Source organism: Sarcophilus harrisii, chromosome 2 (genome assembly GCF_902635505.1).
Source record: "Sarcophilus harrisii chromosome 2, mSarHar1.11, whole genome shotgun sequence".
NCBI lineage: Eukaryota > Metazoa > Chordata > Mammalia > Dasyuromorphia > Dasyuridae > Sarcophilus > Sarcophilus harrisii.
In genome coordinates, this window is record NC_045427.1 from 167,020,001 (window position 1) to 167,039,500 (window position 19,500).

The window sequence follows — 19,500 nt, forward strand, 5'->3', positions numbered from 1 at the left end:
GTATAGGACCAAGTTTTTCATAAGAAGCAAAAGGAGGCAGCATCTCCATGCCTATATGACACTAAAAAGTATCAAAGCATTTCTGTTCCCTAATAGGAGATGAGTATCCCAAAGACCAAGATCCTAGAAGAAAAGAGAAGACAAAAAAAAAGGAAAAATGGAAGGAAAAATAGACTTTCCAGCAGCAGGCTAGTCTGGGCTCATGGGAGATCCATAGGCAGCAGAGACAATTAGAAGATGCTCAGCCAAAATAATGTGGAGAAGTGGAAGTCATAAAATGGTTCAAGTTAAAGTAGATGAGATCGTGAAACTCAACTCCAAACCAGATGGAAAAGGACGTGGAAGCACTGAGACAAAGCCCAGAGGTCAGGAATGAGAAAACAGTGAGAAGAAAAGGAAGCTCAACTAGTCCCAACAAAGATAAGTTGTCCCATAACAAGCGGTCCATACTATGGCTTCCTTTTGAAAGAGAGTGTGTTGAGGCTTATGCTGGCTAGATCTAAACTTTATTCTATAAAGGAAACCATAGCCAGCACCTAGGAATCAACTTCAGGGAATGACAAAATGGATTGTTCTTTAAAACTGTGTATAAGCCAGGTTCCTGTGCAGCGTTGAAGTTTACAAAGGAAATCTATGAATTGCCAGGTTAGAGCCATAGGTAGAAAAATTTGAAATGTCTCTAAGTCAGTGCCAGCTCATCCTAGCTCATCATGGGATAGCATACAGTCACACAATATATGTTTTTTTTAATAAACAGCACTGATGCTCCAACGCACATTAGGAAAATTACAGCCAGAGACTATGGTTCAGCAGGAAAAGTTACAGTATGTTGACAGCACAGATGCAGGTTGAAGAAAATGCCAGATGGGAACACTCAGGGTTTCTGCTAACAATCTATGGCCCAAACAATGAGCTGTTACCCACCAACTGGGGCTTTTAACAAGGTCCTCAATTGTAAGCTAACTCTATTACTCCCGTTGTTGATCCAATCACATACAAGTTTGCAAAGTAGTCTAAAAGGCATGCATAGGGATGATGCATCATCAACAAAATTTACAGACCAATATTTCAAAAAGGTTTAATAAAGTGAGCAACACAAAGGCTTAAAGAGGGAATAAACCATTTAACAGGGCCTTTAAGTGAGTGCTGCTGACCTCCTCCTGGTTTCCTGAAAAAGCCAAACCAAATCAAATACCAGTGGCCTAAAGAGGGCCGCACGCATAACGCATAACTTAGGGCAAAAGAATGCTTTTATATTCAAGGCAGTGTTTGTCTCCAGCATTCTATTACCTACCAACCAACATGGTTTCAATTTAAGTTCCTGTTAATCCTGACCATTTCTTTCAAGTGTTTCTTATTTAAAATAGAAACTTCATGTTGAACATTTTAATAACATTAACTTTCAAAGGCAGCTGTAATCATTTTTCCTCCCAACCCTCCTGCCAGATGTAAATATTTGTGATCCTCGATGCCCTTTGTTTTCCATCCTTTCCCTTATTAAACATATCATTAGTAAAGTCCAAGAAAAATCACTTGTCACCAAGAATTTACAACAAGAAGGTGAATAAACAACACAAAGAAGAACTGAGAGACTGAGTTGTCAGCCAGCCATTGTCCATAGCCGGGAATTCCAAAGGGATTACAATATTTTGCTGGTAACTTAATGGGGAGTTTATGCCTATGTTTTTCCATTGCCAAAGCAGAAGTCTGAGCTGTACAGAACACATGAGACTAAGAAACATACATACAAACATACATAGATACACACACACACACACACACACACATATATATATATATATATATATATATATATATAGTTCTAAAGCAGACAAAAGTGATCGTCATTGTCTATGTACTTTGTCAGGATGATTTGATTGGATCTGAAACAAAATTATTCCAAATCAAGAATCAATGGAATCATTTATAAGGGACAAGAATATAAAGGAAAAATCTGAGCTGATTTCAAAGAGTAGCTTTCTTAAGAAGGAAGGAAACAAATATTAATTAAGCACCTATCATGAGCCAGGAATTGTGCTAACCATTTTACAAATATTATTTCATTCAATCCTCACATCAACTCTAGTATATTATTATTATATTAGCTATTATTATCCCGATTTTGTAGTTGAGAAACTAAGGAAGACAGAGGCTGACTCATACAATGTCATACAGAGCTTGCAGTCACATTGGAACTGAGTTCTTCCTGATTCTAGGTTCAACACTCTATCCACTGTATGATCTACCTGTCTCCCAAGCATTCAAGATACTCATACCCTCAATTTCCCTTAACAGTCTTATTCCTCATTTTTCTGCTTTAAACACTCTGCATTACAACCAAATTGTGCTATTTGCTATTTCCTAAACATATTCCCCAACTGAACACTTGTGTATTTTTGCTCTCAATGAACTATATCTAAATTCCACATTTCTACCAGTTGAAACCTACTTACCTTCAAGGATCAACTTATATGCCAATTCATCTATAAAATTTTTCCTTTATCTCTTTGTAGATAAGATCACTCCTTTATAAAAATTTCTATAGAACTTTGTACCTCTTAAATACTTATTATATTCTTCCTTATTTTAGATTACTTTACTCCTCTCTCATGCTAGATAATAAGTTCTATGAAGGCAAGGGACATGTCTTTATATTTTTCTTAGAATCTATAGATTTTGGTACATAATACATATTTAATGAAGGTTTACTGAATGAAGAAAAAACTAAATAACTCCAGTTTCTCAACATTTCAAATCCCCAAATATTTTTTGGCAAGAAGCAGTTCCTTTACTGATATAAATAAACATGTCTGGAGATAATTGGTATGCTGGTATCCTGTATGCTCCCTAACTATAGAAGGTTTGTAAACAGTCTATTTAGATACTAGGTAGTCAATTTTAATGGGCTAGCACCAATCAATGTTAGTATCAGTTGTTGTTCAGTCATTTCAGTGTCTTCATTTCTTGGCAAAGATTCTAGAATAGTTGGCCATTTTCTTTCCCAGCTCATATTACAGATGAGGAAACTGAGACAAACAGAATTAAGTGATTTTCCAAGGTCACACAGCTGGTAAGTGTCTAAGGCCAAATATGTTCCTGACTCCAGGCCTGGCATTCTATCTATTTTACCACCTAGCTACCCCATTAACATTATGTAATTAACACCAGCCTACAAAAAAAGCATGCTCACCTACTCTTTGCTAGTCATACTATTTTCTAAACATACTTTGAGGGAATAACCCTCAAAATCTTATCTAATCAAATCTTTACTCTCCATTTAGTCAAGTGCTACCCAGATTTCAAGATCCAGTAGAATTTCATTTTCTCTTATGAATACTTCAGCTGGAAGTTTAAAACAATGAACTTTAAAACTTGATGGGACCTTAGACCTCATCTTGTCCAAAAACCTTCTTTGGGTCACAATTTGCCAATCTACAAAATGAAGTAACTCCCCTGTAGTCACAGAGCTAATTATCATTAGAGAGAGGACTAGAAACCAGTTATCCTGTCTTCTGGTCCCATAGTCTGTGATCTATCCAAGCTATGAACTTCTCCAGTTATTATTATCTGTACTCCTCCTTCAGCACTTATCATAACACTGTCTTGTGTTAGTTATCGCTTCATATCTAACCGCTGATTGATTGAAATTGGCACAGACATCATGACAGTGATGTACTGACATTAAACATCGACACTTGGACATCTATGTTGTGATGCTGACATTGGCCTTATGATATTAGGTTGTCACACTAATAAACCACCTTCTATTAGTTGGAGGACTATAAACCAGATTCTCTTCTTGGGCCTTGTGGGGCATGAGCTGTCTGCCCACCTAGTATACAATTATGGCCACTGTGACTATTAGAATAGAATGTAAAAATAGAACAATGGGGCCTTTAGTTTTTTTTTTTTTTTAAAGCACATGACACTTTCTACTAAAGGAAGCATCTTTCCTCTGACTATAGCTGATATCTCTGCAATCAAGCTTCTAGAATCACCCATCACTGTGTGTACTTCTATCCCTTTATTTTTTTGTTTTTAATATTTTGATAATTATTTTCTTGGAAATCCTACATAATTTATATGCATCTTTTAAAACATTATTCTAAAAAGAGGTCCACAGATTTAATCATTAAGTTCAATAGTTCCTGCATAAAAAGATTAAGAACTCCTTACTTTATGTAGTTTCCAGTAGTAGCCTCATTCAATAATCCTGAAATTTCCAGTACTCAATTCTCATCTAATCAAATCCATTCCAATGCAATACAACAAGCCTTGATTAAGTGATATTGTATTCAAAATACTTTACCAAAACATACAAAAACAAACAAATGGTAATTGAGAATTCACTCTGTGTAAGGCCCTGTTTTGGCTGCTGAATTTTGATAAAGTGTTTCTCTATATTTTGAGAAAATCTTTTCAATTTTTTTTCTTCTTTCGCCTTTTTTCCCCCATCCAAAATTTTTAAATTAGTTTAAAAGATAGTATGATGTCATTAAAAATACCATTTTAAAAAACATTTGCTAATGAGAACCCCATGCTGATGTCAAAGCAGAAACTAATGACAGAAACCTTGACTAACATCTGCAGAAAAGAAGAACCATTAGGAAATTCATGAATTAAGATGTTCTGGGCTGATTAAGTCCAGGAGTGCTCATATGCAAATGAAAATAAATTTGAATTGCCACAGATGTGTTTTAATTTCTGCATTTCTCATCAGGTGACATCATATTATGGAGAGAAATCTCATTGCTAAGGCTCAACCGATCTTTCCATGTGCTATCAACTTAAGAGTGGGAGTCTTACATTTAAATTATTAAATGGATACATATCACCCTAATTCATATATTTACTTCTGGATTTTTCCTTTCTGTGGAAAGTGATATTCTGTCTTTAAATGTATCAATAATTTTGAGATTTACAATTTCAAAAATGTCTTTTCTAATAAGGTTTTAAAATAAGTACAATTATATATTAAACAACAGCAACAACACCAAATGGTGAGAAGAGTTGAATTATTTCTGCAAATATTCACAGCTTTAAGCTACTGTTTGGGACTTAAAGACCCAACTTACTGTTGGGTCTTAGCGAATTCAGAGCTCCACAGTTACAGATGCATGTAGGGAAATAGGAAAATCATCCCATGTGCCACTGGGAAAAAGTCCAAATACACTCTAAGGTGGACCCAGAGGAAAAAATAGAGAAATATCCAGAAATATAGAGCCCCCAATAGGTCTAGTAGAAATCTAGTACTATGTTTAGAAAAGAAATCCCATAAATTTCGAAAAGGAAATAAGGAAATTATATATTAAAGCTAGGAAGAAGATAAAAATAGCTTTAATATAATTATGATATTTATATAAAATACAATTTTGAGCCTCGAAGACTTAGAGCAAAATGTAAGCCTTAGGCAAAATTCATCTAATTCAAACTCCTCATTTTTCAGATGCTGAAACTAAGTCCAAGAGCATTTAAAAAGTTTGCCTAAATTCAAATAGTCAGTTATATATCTGGGACTTGAATTCAGCCCTGACCATCATCACAACTCCATTCACAGTCTTTTGAATTTTCCATATTATCTCCAAATTATTTATCATACCAATCATTCCTAGAGAATATTAGAACTTGTACAATATGTTTTATTAAATCTCTGACTTTAGATATAGGTAGAAAGGTAAAAAAGCATGGTTTTTTCTAATTTAATATTTAAATGGATCTATGATCTTATTGTTTTCTATGCACTTGATACCAAGTCATCTGGACTTCTTCAGTAGATTGTAAACACAATCATCCTTACTTTTTCTCTCTCTTGAATTTTTAGCTTCTCCATTTATCCTATAGATCCCTTCCCTACTGCCTTCAAACATGCCCTCACCAATCTTTAAAAGTTATTCTAGATACTACCATCTCCTCAAGCTATGAACTGCTATCTCTCTTCCCTTTTACAGCCAAACTTCTTGAAAGTACTATCTATGGTAGCACCATTTACTCTCTCATAACTGTCTTAACCTATTTGTAATAAGGCTTCTGATCTCATCACTTGAAACTCCTTTCTCCAAAGTTAACAAAGATCTTTTAATTGCCAAATACAGTGGGCTTTCTCAGTCTTCGTTCTTCTCCACTCATCTGCTACATTTGGCACTATCAATCACCCTCTCCTCCCTAGATCCTTTTTGCCTCTCTGGTCTTTTGTGATTCAGCTCTCTCTTTGTTCTACTAGCCTATAACTTCCTTTTTTGTCTCCTTTGCTGGGTCATTATTAATACCATGTAGTAGGTATAGCCCAAGGAAGACCTAGTCCTTCTCTTTCTATTGTCTTTTGGAACATTTATCAGTTCCTATGGGTTTAACTATGTAGATCAGTCAGAGATCACAGTCTAGATCACAGTATTTTCCAGATCATCAGTCTCAAACCACCAATGGAATCTCAAACTGCATATATCACAAACTCAACCTGTCCCAAATTGATTTCATTATCTTTCTTCCTCAAATCCTCTCCTTGCCAGGCTTAATTAATTGCTTTCCAATGTACCACCAGCCTTCATCTCTCTCAGCTTTGTAATATCAGCATTGTCTTCTCTTCACACTCCTGCACTTCACATATCCCACCAGATGTTAAATCTTGCCATTTCAACTGATATAACATTTTCTCTTACCTGATTCCTTCTCTCCACTTAGACAACTACCACCTTGGTCTGAATTCTGACCTCTTTCTGGATTGTGGCAATACTTTCTAATTGGCTTCCCTATCTCACACCTCTCACCACTCCAATCTATCTAAAAATTGCTAAAAAATTATTTTGGTAAGTGCAGACATATATCAATAAATTCCAGTGATAATTTATTACCTCTAGAATAAAATATTAACTCTTCTACTTAGCTTTTAAAATCCTTCATGATCTGGTCCCAACCTCTCCTACTAGCTCTTTTGTATACGACTACCTTTCCCAAACTTTGGATTCAGAAAAACTGGCATTTCTCTGACCTCATCCATGATGCTTTTGTCTGTCTTCCATCTCTGTGCCATTGTACTGGCTGTCAACAATACTTGCAACATCCTTTCTCCTCAACTCATCTCTCAAAATCCTTGTCTTTCTTTCAGATGCCATTCAAATACCACCTTCTAAATGAAGCCTTTCCTGATCCTCCAGCTGCTAGTACATTCTCAACTACTCTGATGTATTTTACTTTACATTTATTTGTATTTATCTGATTTATATTTATTCTGTGTATATATATATATATATGTATGTATATATATACATATTTATTTACATGTATAGTTATCTTCTCTCTTAGAATGTAAGTACCTTGTGAATAAGGTTTGTTTTGTTCACTGAATCTATATCCCCATTGTGTAGAACATAATAAGTGCTTGGGTAATGCTTATTAGTAAATCACTTAGCTTAAATTAGGCACTCCTTCTGATGATGCAGATTATAATCCATCAATGCCTGCACCCATGGGGGACCCTGAAGTTCACCACAATGAACCCATCTAGAAAACTGCCTGAATTCTTCACTTTCTCCTAATTTTTAAAGAATACTAATTAATCACTGTCTACCAGCTATTCCTTTTCGTGCCCATCTTTTGATCCTACTTTTCTCTGGTGTCTCCCTTTATTCTGCTTCTTTGAACTCCATTCACTATTGTTATATATTATGTCTTATTCACATCCACTATGAGCCACTCTATTGGTCTATATGTAAAACTCTTTTTCTAATTCTTCAGCGATTGTAGTACTCTATAACTCACAGCAATATAACTAGAGTACTAAAATATTATTTTTTTAAAATTTGGTTATACATGTATATTCATTTTTTACATATTTGCATATAAATTATGTTGGAAGAGAAAAATCAGAACAAAAGAGGAAAACCACCAGAAAAAAGAAGGAAAAAAAGGTGAAAATAGTATGTTCCAATCTGCATTCACTCTCCATAGTTCTCTTTCTGGATGTGGATGGCATTTTCCACCCAAAATTTATTTGAATTGCCTTGGATCAATAAATTGCTGAGAAGAGCCAAGTCTGTCATAAGTGATAATTGATCATCACACAATCTTGCTGTTTCTGTGTATAAAGTTTTCCTGGTTCTGCTTGTTTCACTCAGCATCAGTTCATATAAATCTTTCTAGACTTTTCTAAAATCAACCTATTCATCATTTTTTATAGAACAAAAATATTCCATCCCTTTCATATACCATAACTTATTCAGCCATTCCCCAGTTTATGGACATCTACTCATTTTCTAATTCTTTGCCACCAAAAAGAGCTGCTACAAACATTTTTGCATAGGTGGGTCCTTTTCCTTCTATTATTGATCTTTTTAATAAGCCTTTATTCTAAACTTTAGGGTTGTTAAAGGCACTTTATGATTTTCTGAAGGTAGTCTAGCTTTCTCTTCTTCTCCTGCTTAATGCTAGAACCAAGATTTTGTTTATCTGAACCATTTTTACAAGATAAATGTATATATGCATTGTGTGAATGGATGGATAACTGTTCATCCAATTGCATGCCATAACTTGGACTATAGACAAATTTCATCAGCATAATTTTTCCTGTGTCCATGATTAGAAAAAATTCTTTTAAGTACTTATAGATACTATCTAAGAGATTCTGTAATATTCATGGCATTTAGGTAGTATGGTGTCATTTATAATAAAGTACCTGTATTATCTAAAGGCAATTCTTCAATTTGGATTCTGTATTGAAACTCTCTTTCACAATTCTGAATACCTTTTATGAACATGTGTTTTCTTGTTTTACACCTTAACTGATAATTATAAGAAAAGGAATAACTAACAAAATTATCTTATAAAAACTTTAATAGAATTTAGAATTATCTCAAGATGAATGGGAGACATCTGGTTGAAAGAAAACTTTTTAAGTTGCCATGTTATTAAATCAGATTTAAAAAAACAATCAATAATCATTTTGAACATAAACAATTTCATAATTTATGAGATTGATTGTAGGATCTTATATTTTCTACATCTTCAGTTAACCGTATGCTAGTAAAGGCATGATTTATTGAAGAATATCAGATGTGAATGTCTTACTAATATCCTCAATGTTTTTAGTTAGAAGAAAATAGCTTAGGTCAGTGGTTCTTGATGTTCTCTTGGTCACCTTTCTGATATTAATAAGGTCTGGACTTTTGTCACTCAGCATTCTCATAATTAAATTGCTTCCAACATAAATCTCCTCTAAGTGTATCTGGTCTAATCCAGTTGCTGAAGCTATCTTCGTTTTCTTTGGTGTTATTTGTGTCAAATCTATAAGTATATTTAAGACCCTGATGTTAGAATTCTTTTTGTGTTTTGTCTTTTTTGGTGATGAAAGTTTGTATAAAACAGTTTGCAAATATTTTTCATTTTATTTCTGTTTGTTGTCCTGCTCTCATCCTTAAATGCTCACAGAATGACTTTAATTATTTTGATCTGTCTGCAAGGTTTCTTTTAATTTAATTTATCTTTCATCATTTTTATTTTTGAAGTCATTCTATTAATACTCACATGTAAAATTTCTCTATAAGATTTTACAAAAGGAGTTGATATTTAAACTATTGTTAGCTTTGACTGTTTTTTGCCTTCCTACCTTTCTTTCTCCCTTCCTCCCTCTCTCTCCTTCTTTTCCTTTCCCCCCTCTCTGTTTCTTTTGCTAGGAAAGTAATATATTTACCAAAATTATTTTTAGATGCCTTTTTTTCCTAGATATGGCAACTGATTTAAATTTGTTTAAGTCCTGTATAAAATTATTATAGTCTGTTTCGATGGCCTTAATTTCAATGTATAATCCATTTGCAACAACTTATTTGAATAGGTCAGGACTGAGTTGTTTTAGTTCCATTCCATATATTATTTTCATTTCATTTTCCTAGCTTTTCATTGTTGTTCAAAGAAGTCAATGATCTGAGCTATACACAGAAAGCTGATATAAAATGACTGACATCATTTCTTCTACAGTAAAATATAACAAATTTTAATTTTATGATATATTTGGTAATTACCATGACATATCTACTCATACTACCTTTTCTTTTCTCAGAGAAAGCATTCATTAGACTTCTCCATAATCTACAAATCTGATTTCCATAATTCTTTATTTCAGGTTCTTATTTTCAGATATGTGTATTTCCCACCATCCTCATTCATCATTCTTAACTCTGATTTAATTTCATCAACTATAAAATTATTTGTTGATTTAATTGGAAGGCTTTATTCATATTGTTCATATAAAGTCTCTATCCAAATCTCTTTAATAAATACTTGCCCATAAACTGCATTTAGGTCATAATGGTCTTTTTGTAAATGCTTATCATGGAAAACTATAATACATGAATAAGGACTGTGTCATCAAATGATATCATCAAGTTGTCCCTTCACATTAAAACTGTAATATATTCTTCCATTTAGCTGTTTTTTCCCTTCATTATTCTGATCTCATTTATAGTTAGAAAAAGATCTCATATTTAAAGTACCAACAACTATGTTAATGTTTATAGATAATCTAGAGCAGAGCTTCTTAAACTTTTTCAACTTACAACCCCTTTTCACTCAAAAATATTTTAAATTACCTTGAGTATATAGGTATATAAAATAGATACACAAATCATTTCCTGACAATAAACGATCATTTCATGATCCCCATATTCAGTTATGAGACCACATACTGGGTTGCAAACCATAGTTTAAGAAATTAGGATCTAGAACAATATGAGCAAACTCACATAGATAAAGACTCATATGGAGCATGCATTGTCTTAGAAAGCCACAAATTAACATTAATTTATGTTTTATTATCTGCTATATTATTATATTAAATTATATATTTATATTATATTTATTATTTATTATTCGCGCTGGAAATATATTCACTTTTATAGTTTCATTCAATTTAACTTAACAAACATTTACTACCTCTTACTGTGTGCAGTGTCTTAATGCTAAGCACTGGAGAATATAAAGATAAGAGGAGAATCAGAGGCACATAGATCAAAGGTTCATTGATTTAGAGCCAGAATAGACTTAGAACTTAACAAGTCCTTCTCCTCCATTGTTAAGAAGCAAAGATGAGATTACAGTAATACTCTACAACTATTGAAAGAAATAACACTAATAGCTGAATATCAAAGAAAATTACACAGAGAAAGTGGCATCTGGAGGTATTTAGTCCTGTGCATTTTACAGATGAGAAAACTGAGATCCAGAGAGATTAAATAACTTGACCAAAGTCATATAGATAATGATAGAGGTAAGAGTGAACTTGGGATCTCTGACTTCAAATTCAATGCTATTTCCACTATATATTGCCTTTATAGAGGACATTTTTGTGGAGGTATAATTAATGGGACTTGGCAACTAATTAGATGGATAATAGTGAAAAAATGAATGATCTAGAGATAATCATGAAGTTATGAAGGTAGGTGACTAGAGGACAGTGAAAGAAAGAAACAGGGGAATTTGAGATGGGGTTAAAATAATCCAATTTGTTTGGGATGTGTAGAATTTAAAATACAAATAAAACAGCCAGGCACAACCATCTAGCAAGCAATTGGGAGTGTGGGAGTAGAGTTCAATAGAAAGATGAGGGTAGGATATGTAGATTTGTAAGTCATCACTGTAGAAATGATATTAGACCATGCAGGTGAAATCAAGCATTGATTCCCAAGGGACAGCTACTCTTAAGAAGATGATGATCGAGCAAAGGAGATGGAGGACTAACCAATCATTCTAAGGAAAAAGAAAAAATAAAATAATTGATGCCTGTGAAGAAAAGCATATTCATCATAATGAAACGATCAACAATATCAAAACTGCAGAGAGGTCATGGAGAATGAGGACTAAGATTATGCCACCGGATTTTGCAGTTAAAAGATTATTGGTAGCCTTTGAGAGAGTAATTTCAGTAGAATAGTGAGTTTGAAATCTAGATTTCAGGTAATTTGTGACTAATTGGGTGATGATGAAATGATAGTAGTGAGTGTAAACTACTGTTTTTGATTTAGTAATGAAAGGGAAGAGAGATATAAAATGATAACTTGAGAGAATGGTAAGGGCGAGTGAAAGTGAGATTTTTTTTCTTTTTTCTATTTTTAGGACAAGGGAAGCTGACCATGGATCCAGCATATAGGGAGAAATTGATGATAAAGGAAATAGCTGAGAATGCAAGCTCCTTAAAGATATAGAAAAGGAAGGGATAATGGAAACAATAGAATAATTAGGCTTAGTGAGTAGAAAGGACACTTCATCCTAGCAGACAGGAACAAAGAAAGAGGACAAAGGAAAATATAGGTAGATTTTGAGGTGTAGAGCAATGATGAGGAGCTGAAATACATAGCATTTATTTGCTAAAGAGGGAAGCAAAGCCATTTGATGAAGGAGTCTAGGGATTAGGACTTGAGAGAGGAGAAGGTCTAAAATATGTGCAATGGAAGATGTGAAAAATTAGGACGTGATAGAGATTAGAGGTGAGTAAAATGATTTGTCATGCAGTAGTTAGGACCCAATTGAGAATAAATTATTCAGATCTATAGTAGACCCAGTCATCACAGTTTTGGGTTTTGATCTAATAATATGGAGCAGCTCAGTATTGTGACTTCATGACTAGTAGTATATGTGACTTAAGTTTTCAGTATGAGTGAATGACAGAATTAGAAATGACAGAATGTTGAAAAAATGTATCTTTTAGGACTAGCTGACTTTGAGGTCCAGTTCATGGAGAGGAGAAAGTAAGTGAACAAAGATAGTGAACTAATAGGACTTGGTGTAAAGACTAGAAGTTGCAATGAAGACAAAAAATAGCTTTATGAGAAATGAGACAGAAGGAGACATAAAAACATAGAAAATTTGATCTAAGTTGGGAATTTCATTCTTCTCTTTCTCTTCCAAAGCCTGGGAATTTCGGGTTCACCTCTATAATTTTTAGGAGTCTGAATGTTTTTTGAATATAGTATATTATAAAAATAAGGATGTCTGTGTCACTGTGTCTATTCTCCCAATTCAAAAGCCAGAAATTGATGTGATGATAACTCTGAGACATCATAACATAACTTTTTATGATGAACCAAACTATGCAAACACCATTTTTTCCTCTTGCTGACTTTATTATTAAGAGAAAAATTGCCTGCAGTTTCACCTCCAATTGTTTTAATGGTTTCCACATAAAAGTCATTTTCTCAGCATGAGATTTTGTTTGCTTCAATGGAAACAGCATGGGCAAGAAACAGGATTTTGCTGAGGGAAAGTAATTAGTTTGGTAAGACAATAGTGGTTTGTGATCAGTGTTCACTTTGTGCTTGGTTGTTACCATCTTGGTAAGGAGAGTAAGTCTTACAAATATCCTGAATATGATCCCCCTTCCCCAATTCAAAAAATGTCCTGTAACAGGAATTCATATGTCTAAAATAACATAGTTGACATTAGTAAAAGGGGGTTTGGAAAGGCATGTAATTTTGTCAGAGTTAGGAAGTTCCAGTGCAGGAACTCTACCAGTATGGGAAATAACAGTCCATAAGCCTTAGTGGACAGTCCTGGGAAGTTTCCAGTAATACAAAAAGTAAGTTCTTTATCAAGGGTCACATAGCTGGTAAGTGAAGGAGAAAAGATTTTAACCCATGTCCCTGAATCTAAGCCTATCACTCTATATTATGCAACTAATGAATTCTAGTCAAAAGTATATAAAAGGCCCATCCTCACCAAATGAATTTCCACATGTTGTTGTTGTTGTTATTGTTTAAAGGATGCTAATTAATAAGTTGGTTAATCTGGTAAACATTATATAATATGTGATTCCAAAATAATGCAAAACACAATTGGTCACATTCATCAGTGTTTTTATTACATAAATGATATAGACAGGGAAAGAACTTGACACTGTATTACAGTCAGATATAGAAGGGAAAAGTCCCAATTGTATTACTGAGTGGTCTGAATTAAGACAATGGTCATGGATGTGGTTTTACATTCTTATCCTTCAGTTTTATAGAATATTATATTTCTGTTCTTTGAATTGAGAGAATCCATATATATATACACAAACAGACCACACACAGATACAGCATTCTTATTTGACTTTTCTAGCAAATGGCTGAATTTAGGTGAAAGTACAGGAAGGGAAATTGGTAGAATGTCTCTATGATAGTGATATTACAGTGACTTAAAATTACATATGAATATATTAAGAAGAAAAACAAATTGATCATCAAATATCCTGAAGTGTGTTTGAAAAAATGTCCATAAGTTTAACCAAAGTTCTAAAATTTGGTTGCCAGGGGGGAAAAAATCACTATCACAACTCTCAGGGAGACACCAAGTTCTAGACCTATTTACCATAATTGGAGATTACAGCTTCAAAACAGAAGATTCCGATGGTGAAACCATTTCAGTCGGAGATTAAAGCAATGGGGAATTTAAGTCCATTTTTTATGCAACCATGTAGTGTTAAAAGAACACAGGTCAATGGCAGCCATATTGCTTAACATGATTGTTCATGCATCACAATTCAGCAAGTACAAGGCAGCCAGGATATTCTGATATATTTCCTTCAAATCATCTCAAGTTTTTGGTTCTAGACAGTATAGCATGGAAACTTTCCCCTAAGACTTTTTCAGGTTATCCAATATCAAATACAGTCTCATACACTACTAGTAGAAAATATTGTGTGTAAAAAATGGCTATGCTAGCAAGATCTTCTAGAGTGTAAATTCAGATTACTGGTTTTTAAACAGATATAGATAGATATAATTTACTTATTTTTTTATTTTTAAAACATATATATATATTTGTTCCAGTACACTAAATTCAGAAACAATTTAAATTGGTATAGATTGCTCTGCCAAAATTAATTTTTCACATTGGTTATTGAAATAAAAATGCTTTAATCTACTATAAGAAAAGCTTTCCAATGATGCTTTCACCTTCAAATTTGAGATCACTGTTGGTAATACATAAATATAGATACATATTCATAATACATTTTTTTGAATGTTACAAAATCTCTGGAGTTAAGGGTCTATGCTTAAAAGCTAAGTGTAATTTGAGGGATTGGAATGCATAATTTAATCAGTAAAGGAAACTCTTGATCTAGACTTTCTCTCCACATAAGCAGATTAGACACTCCTTTGCAATTTATAATCTACGTGATTTGCTTGGTGCACTATGAAGTTTAAGTGACTTGCCTACAGTCATTTAGGTAGTATGACTTAGAGAAAGGACTTAAACCCAGGACTTCCTAGTTGCATAGCCTTCTTTTTTTTTTTTAATCAGGCTGCTTTTTTCACTGAAAACAATGGAAAATAAAAACATGGAGTCAGAAGGAATATATACAGACCAGATAATAAAGGGTTCCACTGACAAAAGTGTTTGCAGAACTTTAGTTGAAAGGAAATGGCTTTTTTCTCTAGAAAGCTACATTTTAAGTGGATTGTTAAATAAACTGTACACAAATACAAACACAAAGTGAAATACAACTGAACTAAAGGATGATTCAGGAAAGCACTGAGAAAACATCAATTTGGGAAAATCAGAACTAAAAAGTGATTTATACAAGGATTGATTAGTATTCAGTCATTTTGGATTCTTTTGTGACCCATATGTTCTTAAGTAGTAGAGTGGTTTGCTATTTCATTCTTCAGTGTGATTCCATTTTACAGATGAAGAGCTGAAACAAATAGAGATTAGGCTACTTATCCAGGGTCACACAAGTAGCGTCTGAAGAGAATTTGAGTCTAGGTAGAATTCCTGACTCTGAATCTAGCATTCTATCCATCATTTTACTTACAACAATGTCAATGGAAAGAAAAAAGACAGGAATGGAAAAGGGGGCAAAGGAAAGGGGAGAAACAAACATTTATTAAGCACACCCCTCCCTCAATTCTTTACACTCCTCAAAAAAAAAAATTGGAGACCTTCCCAAACTTCTAACTCTTCTATTCTGTTGTACTGTGAAGTTTCCCACTCCGGATGTACAGGAGAAATCACCAGCACGAAGGAGAGCCAGCTGCACTTGCAAGTTCAGTGTAAATGTAAAAAATCACTGATAGTGGACCCCAAGGAAAAACAGACCTGTGACATCAGGCTTCAGGTGAGGGCCAAGTATTGCCCCATGACTACGGGGCAAAATCTTCTTGAACAAGTAGGACCCTTTTAAATGCCAATTTGAACATTTCAGTTAGACCAACATCATCCTCAAATCCCAAAACTGAGCTCCATCATCTGTGACATCAAAATCTTGGCGCTTACCTGCTTGGTTGTTTTCCAGCTGTCGGCCCTGACCTGACCTTCTCAACAATTCCAAAATATATAGAGAATTGACTCTAATTTATAAGAAATCAAGCCATTCTCCAACTGATAAATGGTCAAAGGATATGAACAGACAATTTTCAGATGATGAAATTAAAACTATTACTACTCATATGAAAGAGTGTTCTAAATCACTATTGATCAGAGAAATGCAAATTAAGACAACTCTGAGATACCACTATACATCTGTCAGATTGGCCAGAATGACAGGGAAAGATAATGCAGAATGTTGGAGGGGATGTGGGAAAATTGGGACACTGATACATTGTTGGTGGAATTGTGAATACATCCAGCCATTCTGGAGAGCAATTCGGAACTATGCCCAAAAAAGTTATCAAACTGTGCATACCCTTTGATCCAGCAGTGTCTCTACTGGGCTTATACCCCAAAGAGATACTAAAAAAGGGAAAGGGACCTATATGTGCCAAAATGTTTGTGGCAGCCCTGTTTGTAGTGGCCAGAAGCTGGAAAATGAATGGATGCCCATCAATTGGAGAATGATTGAGTAAATTGTGGTATATGAATGTTATGGAATATTATTATTCTGTAAGAAATGACCAGCAGGACGAATACAGAGAGGATTGGCGAGACTTACATGAATTGATGCTGAGTGAAATGAGCAGAACCAGGAACACATTATATACCTTAACAACGATACTGTATGAGGATGTATTCTGATGGAAGTGGATTTCTTCAACAAAGACAAGATCTAACTTAGTTTCAATTGATCAAGGATGGACAGAAGCAGCTACACCCAAAGAAAGAACACTAGGAAATGAATGTAAAATGCTTGCATTTTTGTTCTTCTTCCCAGGTTATTTATACCTTCTAAATCCAATTCTCCCTGAGCAACATGAAAACTGTCCGGTTCTGCACACATATATTGTATCCAAGATCTACTGTAATCTATTTAACATGTATAGGACTGCTTGCCATCTGGGGGAGAGGGTGGAGGGAGGGAGGGGAAAAATTGGAACAGAAGTGAGTTCAAGGGATAATGTTGTAAAAAATTACCCTGGCATAGGTTCTGTCAATAAAAAGTTATTTAAAAAATAAATAAATAAATAAATAAATGAGGGTTTCAAAAGTAAAAAATAAAAAAACATACAGAGGGAACAGAAAGAAATTCATAAGAGGACACAAACATGGAGGTCAGTGTTGGAATCATAATTTTAAAAATGAGCTATATGTAATAGAGATCTATGGCATTCTACATGATCCTCTTTTTCAGTTCTTTTTTTTTGTATAAGGAAATGTTTACATTTGTTGATGTATATCAATTTCATCATAATAAAAGACATTATTAAAAAGTAAAAAAAAAAGAAATGGCTAGTTGGGAAGAAGTGAGTGGAATAATTAAAAATAAGGATTATGTGTAAAGCAAAATAAATCATCATAAGTTTTTTATAAATTAAATATATGCATCACCTGGGGCAGGAGCAAGGATGTTAGAGAGCCTTCTTCCCCTCTTACCTATTAGGACAGACCATAGTTTCTCATATTAGCTGAATCTCAGATTGAAAGATAGAAGAAAATTTAAATGTGGAAAAGGGAAAATGACAGTGATATGTCTGTGGGAGTTGTAACTATAAAAGCCAAATTCAGATATGTGTTCTAAGAGGAAACCAAGTTGTCATCACTAAATAGCAGATGATCTCTAAAATTCCTTCCACCTCCAGCAGTAAGTGAATTTCAATGAATAATCCCTAACCCACAGTCCGAAAAGCAGGCTCTAATGACAAGGCTCGTAGAAGCCTGTTATGTTATATTCTTCTTATGCATCTTCAGACAGCTGAAGACAGCATTGCAGTCTCTAGTTATAGAAGAGGGGAACTAGTCAAAACAAAGATCCAACCTGTCATCATAAGCCATGATGTCTTTTAAGGTTTTCCCCAACTTTAAAGTCATATAATTCTATATTCTCACATGCATGATAATTTGATAGTGTGAATATTGTGACCTATTAAACAAAAGAAAATGCTAATATAGTCACAGAAAGTGATAATTCTAATGTTATCTGCTCTGATCAGATCAACAATATATCTGAATTTTTATGTTTAATTCTGAGTACCACATTTTATGTAGGATATGAACAAGCTTCACATGTATACAAAGGAAAATTTGTGAGCTAATTGAAAAGCAGGCTATACAAGAGTCATTTGAAGGAGCAATAAATTTTTAGCTTGGAGAAAACATAAAGAGAAGATGATAACTGCTTTCTAATATTGAAAGTAAGTGGAAGACAAGTTATGGAGTTATTCTTCACTGTTTCAAAGAAACAACTTGAAGAAATGGGTGGAAGTTGCAGAGGATCAGATTTCAACTCTCTATTAAGAAAACCTTCTTATCAAGAGCTGTTACCCAAAGGTGAAATGAGATTGCTATGAAACTAATGGGTTCTCTATTACTGAAAATCTTCATGTAAAGCCTAGATGACTAGTTGAGGAGAGTATTATTTAGGAAATTGCTATCCAAGTACATGTTGAATTAGGGCTTTTTAAATTTTTTCCATTTGTTATCTCTTTGCCCAAGAAAGTTTTATGCAATCCTGATATATAGCTATATAAAATAGGCACACAAATCAAATATTTAATGATAATAATTCATAATTTTGTGACCCCAATATTCAGTTACATGGCCCCATATGGGTAGACAAGACAACCTCTGAGGTTCCTTCAGACTTTCAGATTTGGGGATCCTGAATGAATATTGAGCAAATTTTCTAGAGGAATATGGTCAAAGGCAGAAGGCACTAAGGTCTGAGAGCATGGAAAAAAAAGAAGACATCTATTAAGTACTTTGTACTATTCTAATTTCTGGGAATCCAAAAAAAAGATTTGTCTCTAAGGAACCTACAGTCTATAATGATGAGAATAATATGCAAATGACTAGCTATATACAAGATAAAAATACAGAATATATAGGAGATAATATGAGAAAGAAAGGGACTAGTTACAGGGGAGGGTCAGGAAAGGCCTTCTGAAGAAGATGAGATTTGAGTCTTTTTTTTTTTTTTTAAATTTAATAGCCTTTTATTTACAGGATATATACATGGGTAATTTTACAGCATTAACAATTGCCAAACCTCTTGTTCCAATTTTTCACCTCTTACCCCCCCCCCAGATGGCAGGATGACCAGTAGATGTTAAATATATTAAAATATAAATTAGTATACCTGACCAAAACATTATTTTGCTG

General features: G+C 33.9%; 1 protein-coding gene across 1 annotated transcript in view; it reads left to right on the forward strand.

The window, feature by feature from the left end:
• The first annotated feature begins 277 nt into the window (after positions 1–277).
• LOC100915038 (mortality factor 4-like protein 1) overlaps positions 278–19,500 on the forward strand; it is a 61,468-nt gene continuing 42,245 nt past the window's right edge. The window contains exons 1-3 of the mRNA XM_012540150.1: positions 278–365; positions 758–847; positions 15,972–16,135. Of these exons, the coding sequence (XP_012395604.1) occupies positions 278–365; positions 758–847; positions 15,972–16,135 (342 nt within the window). The remainder of the gene's footprint in view (positions 366–757; positions 848–15,971; positions 16,136–19,500) is intronic.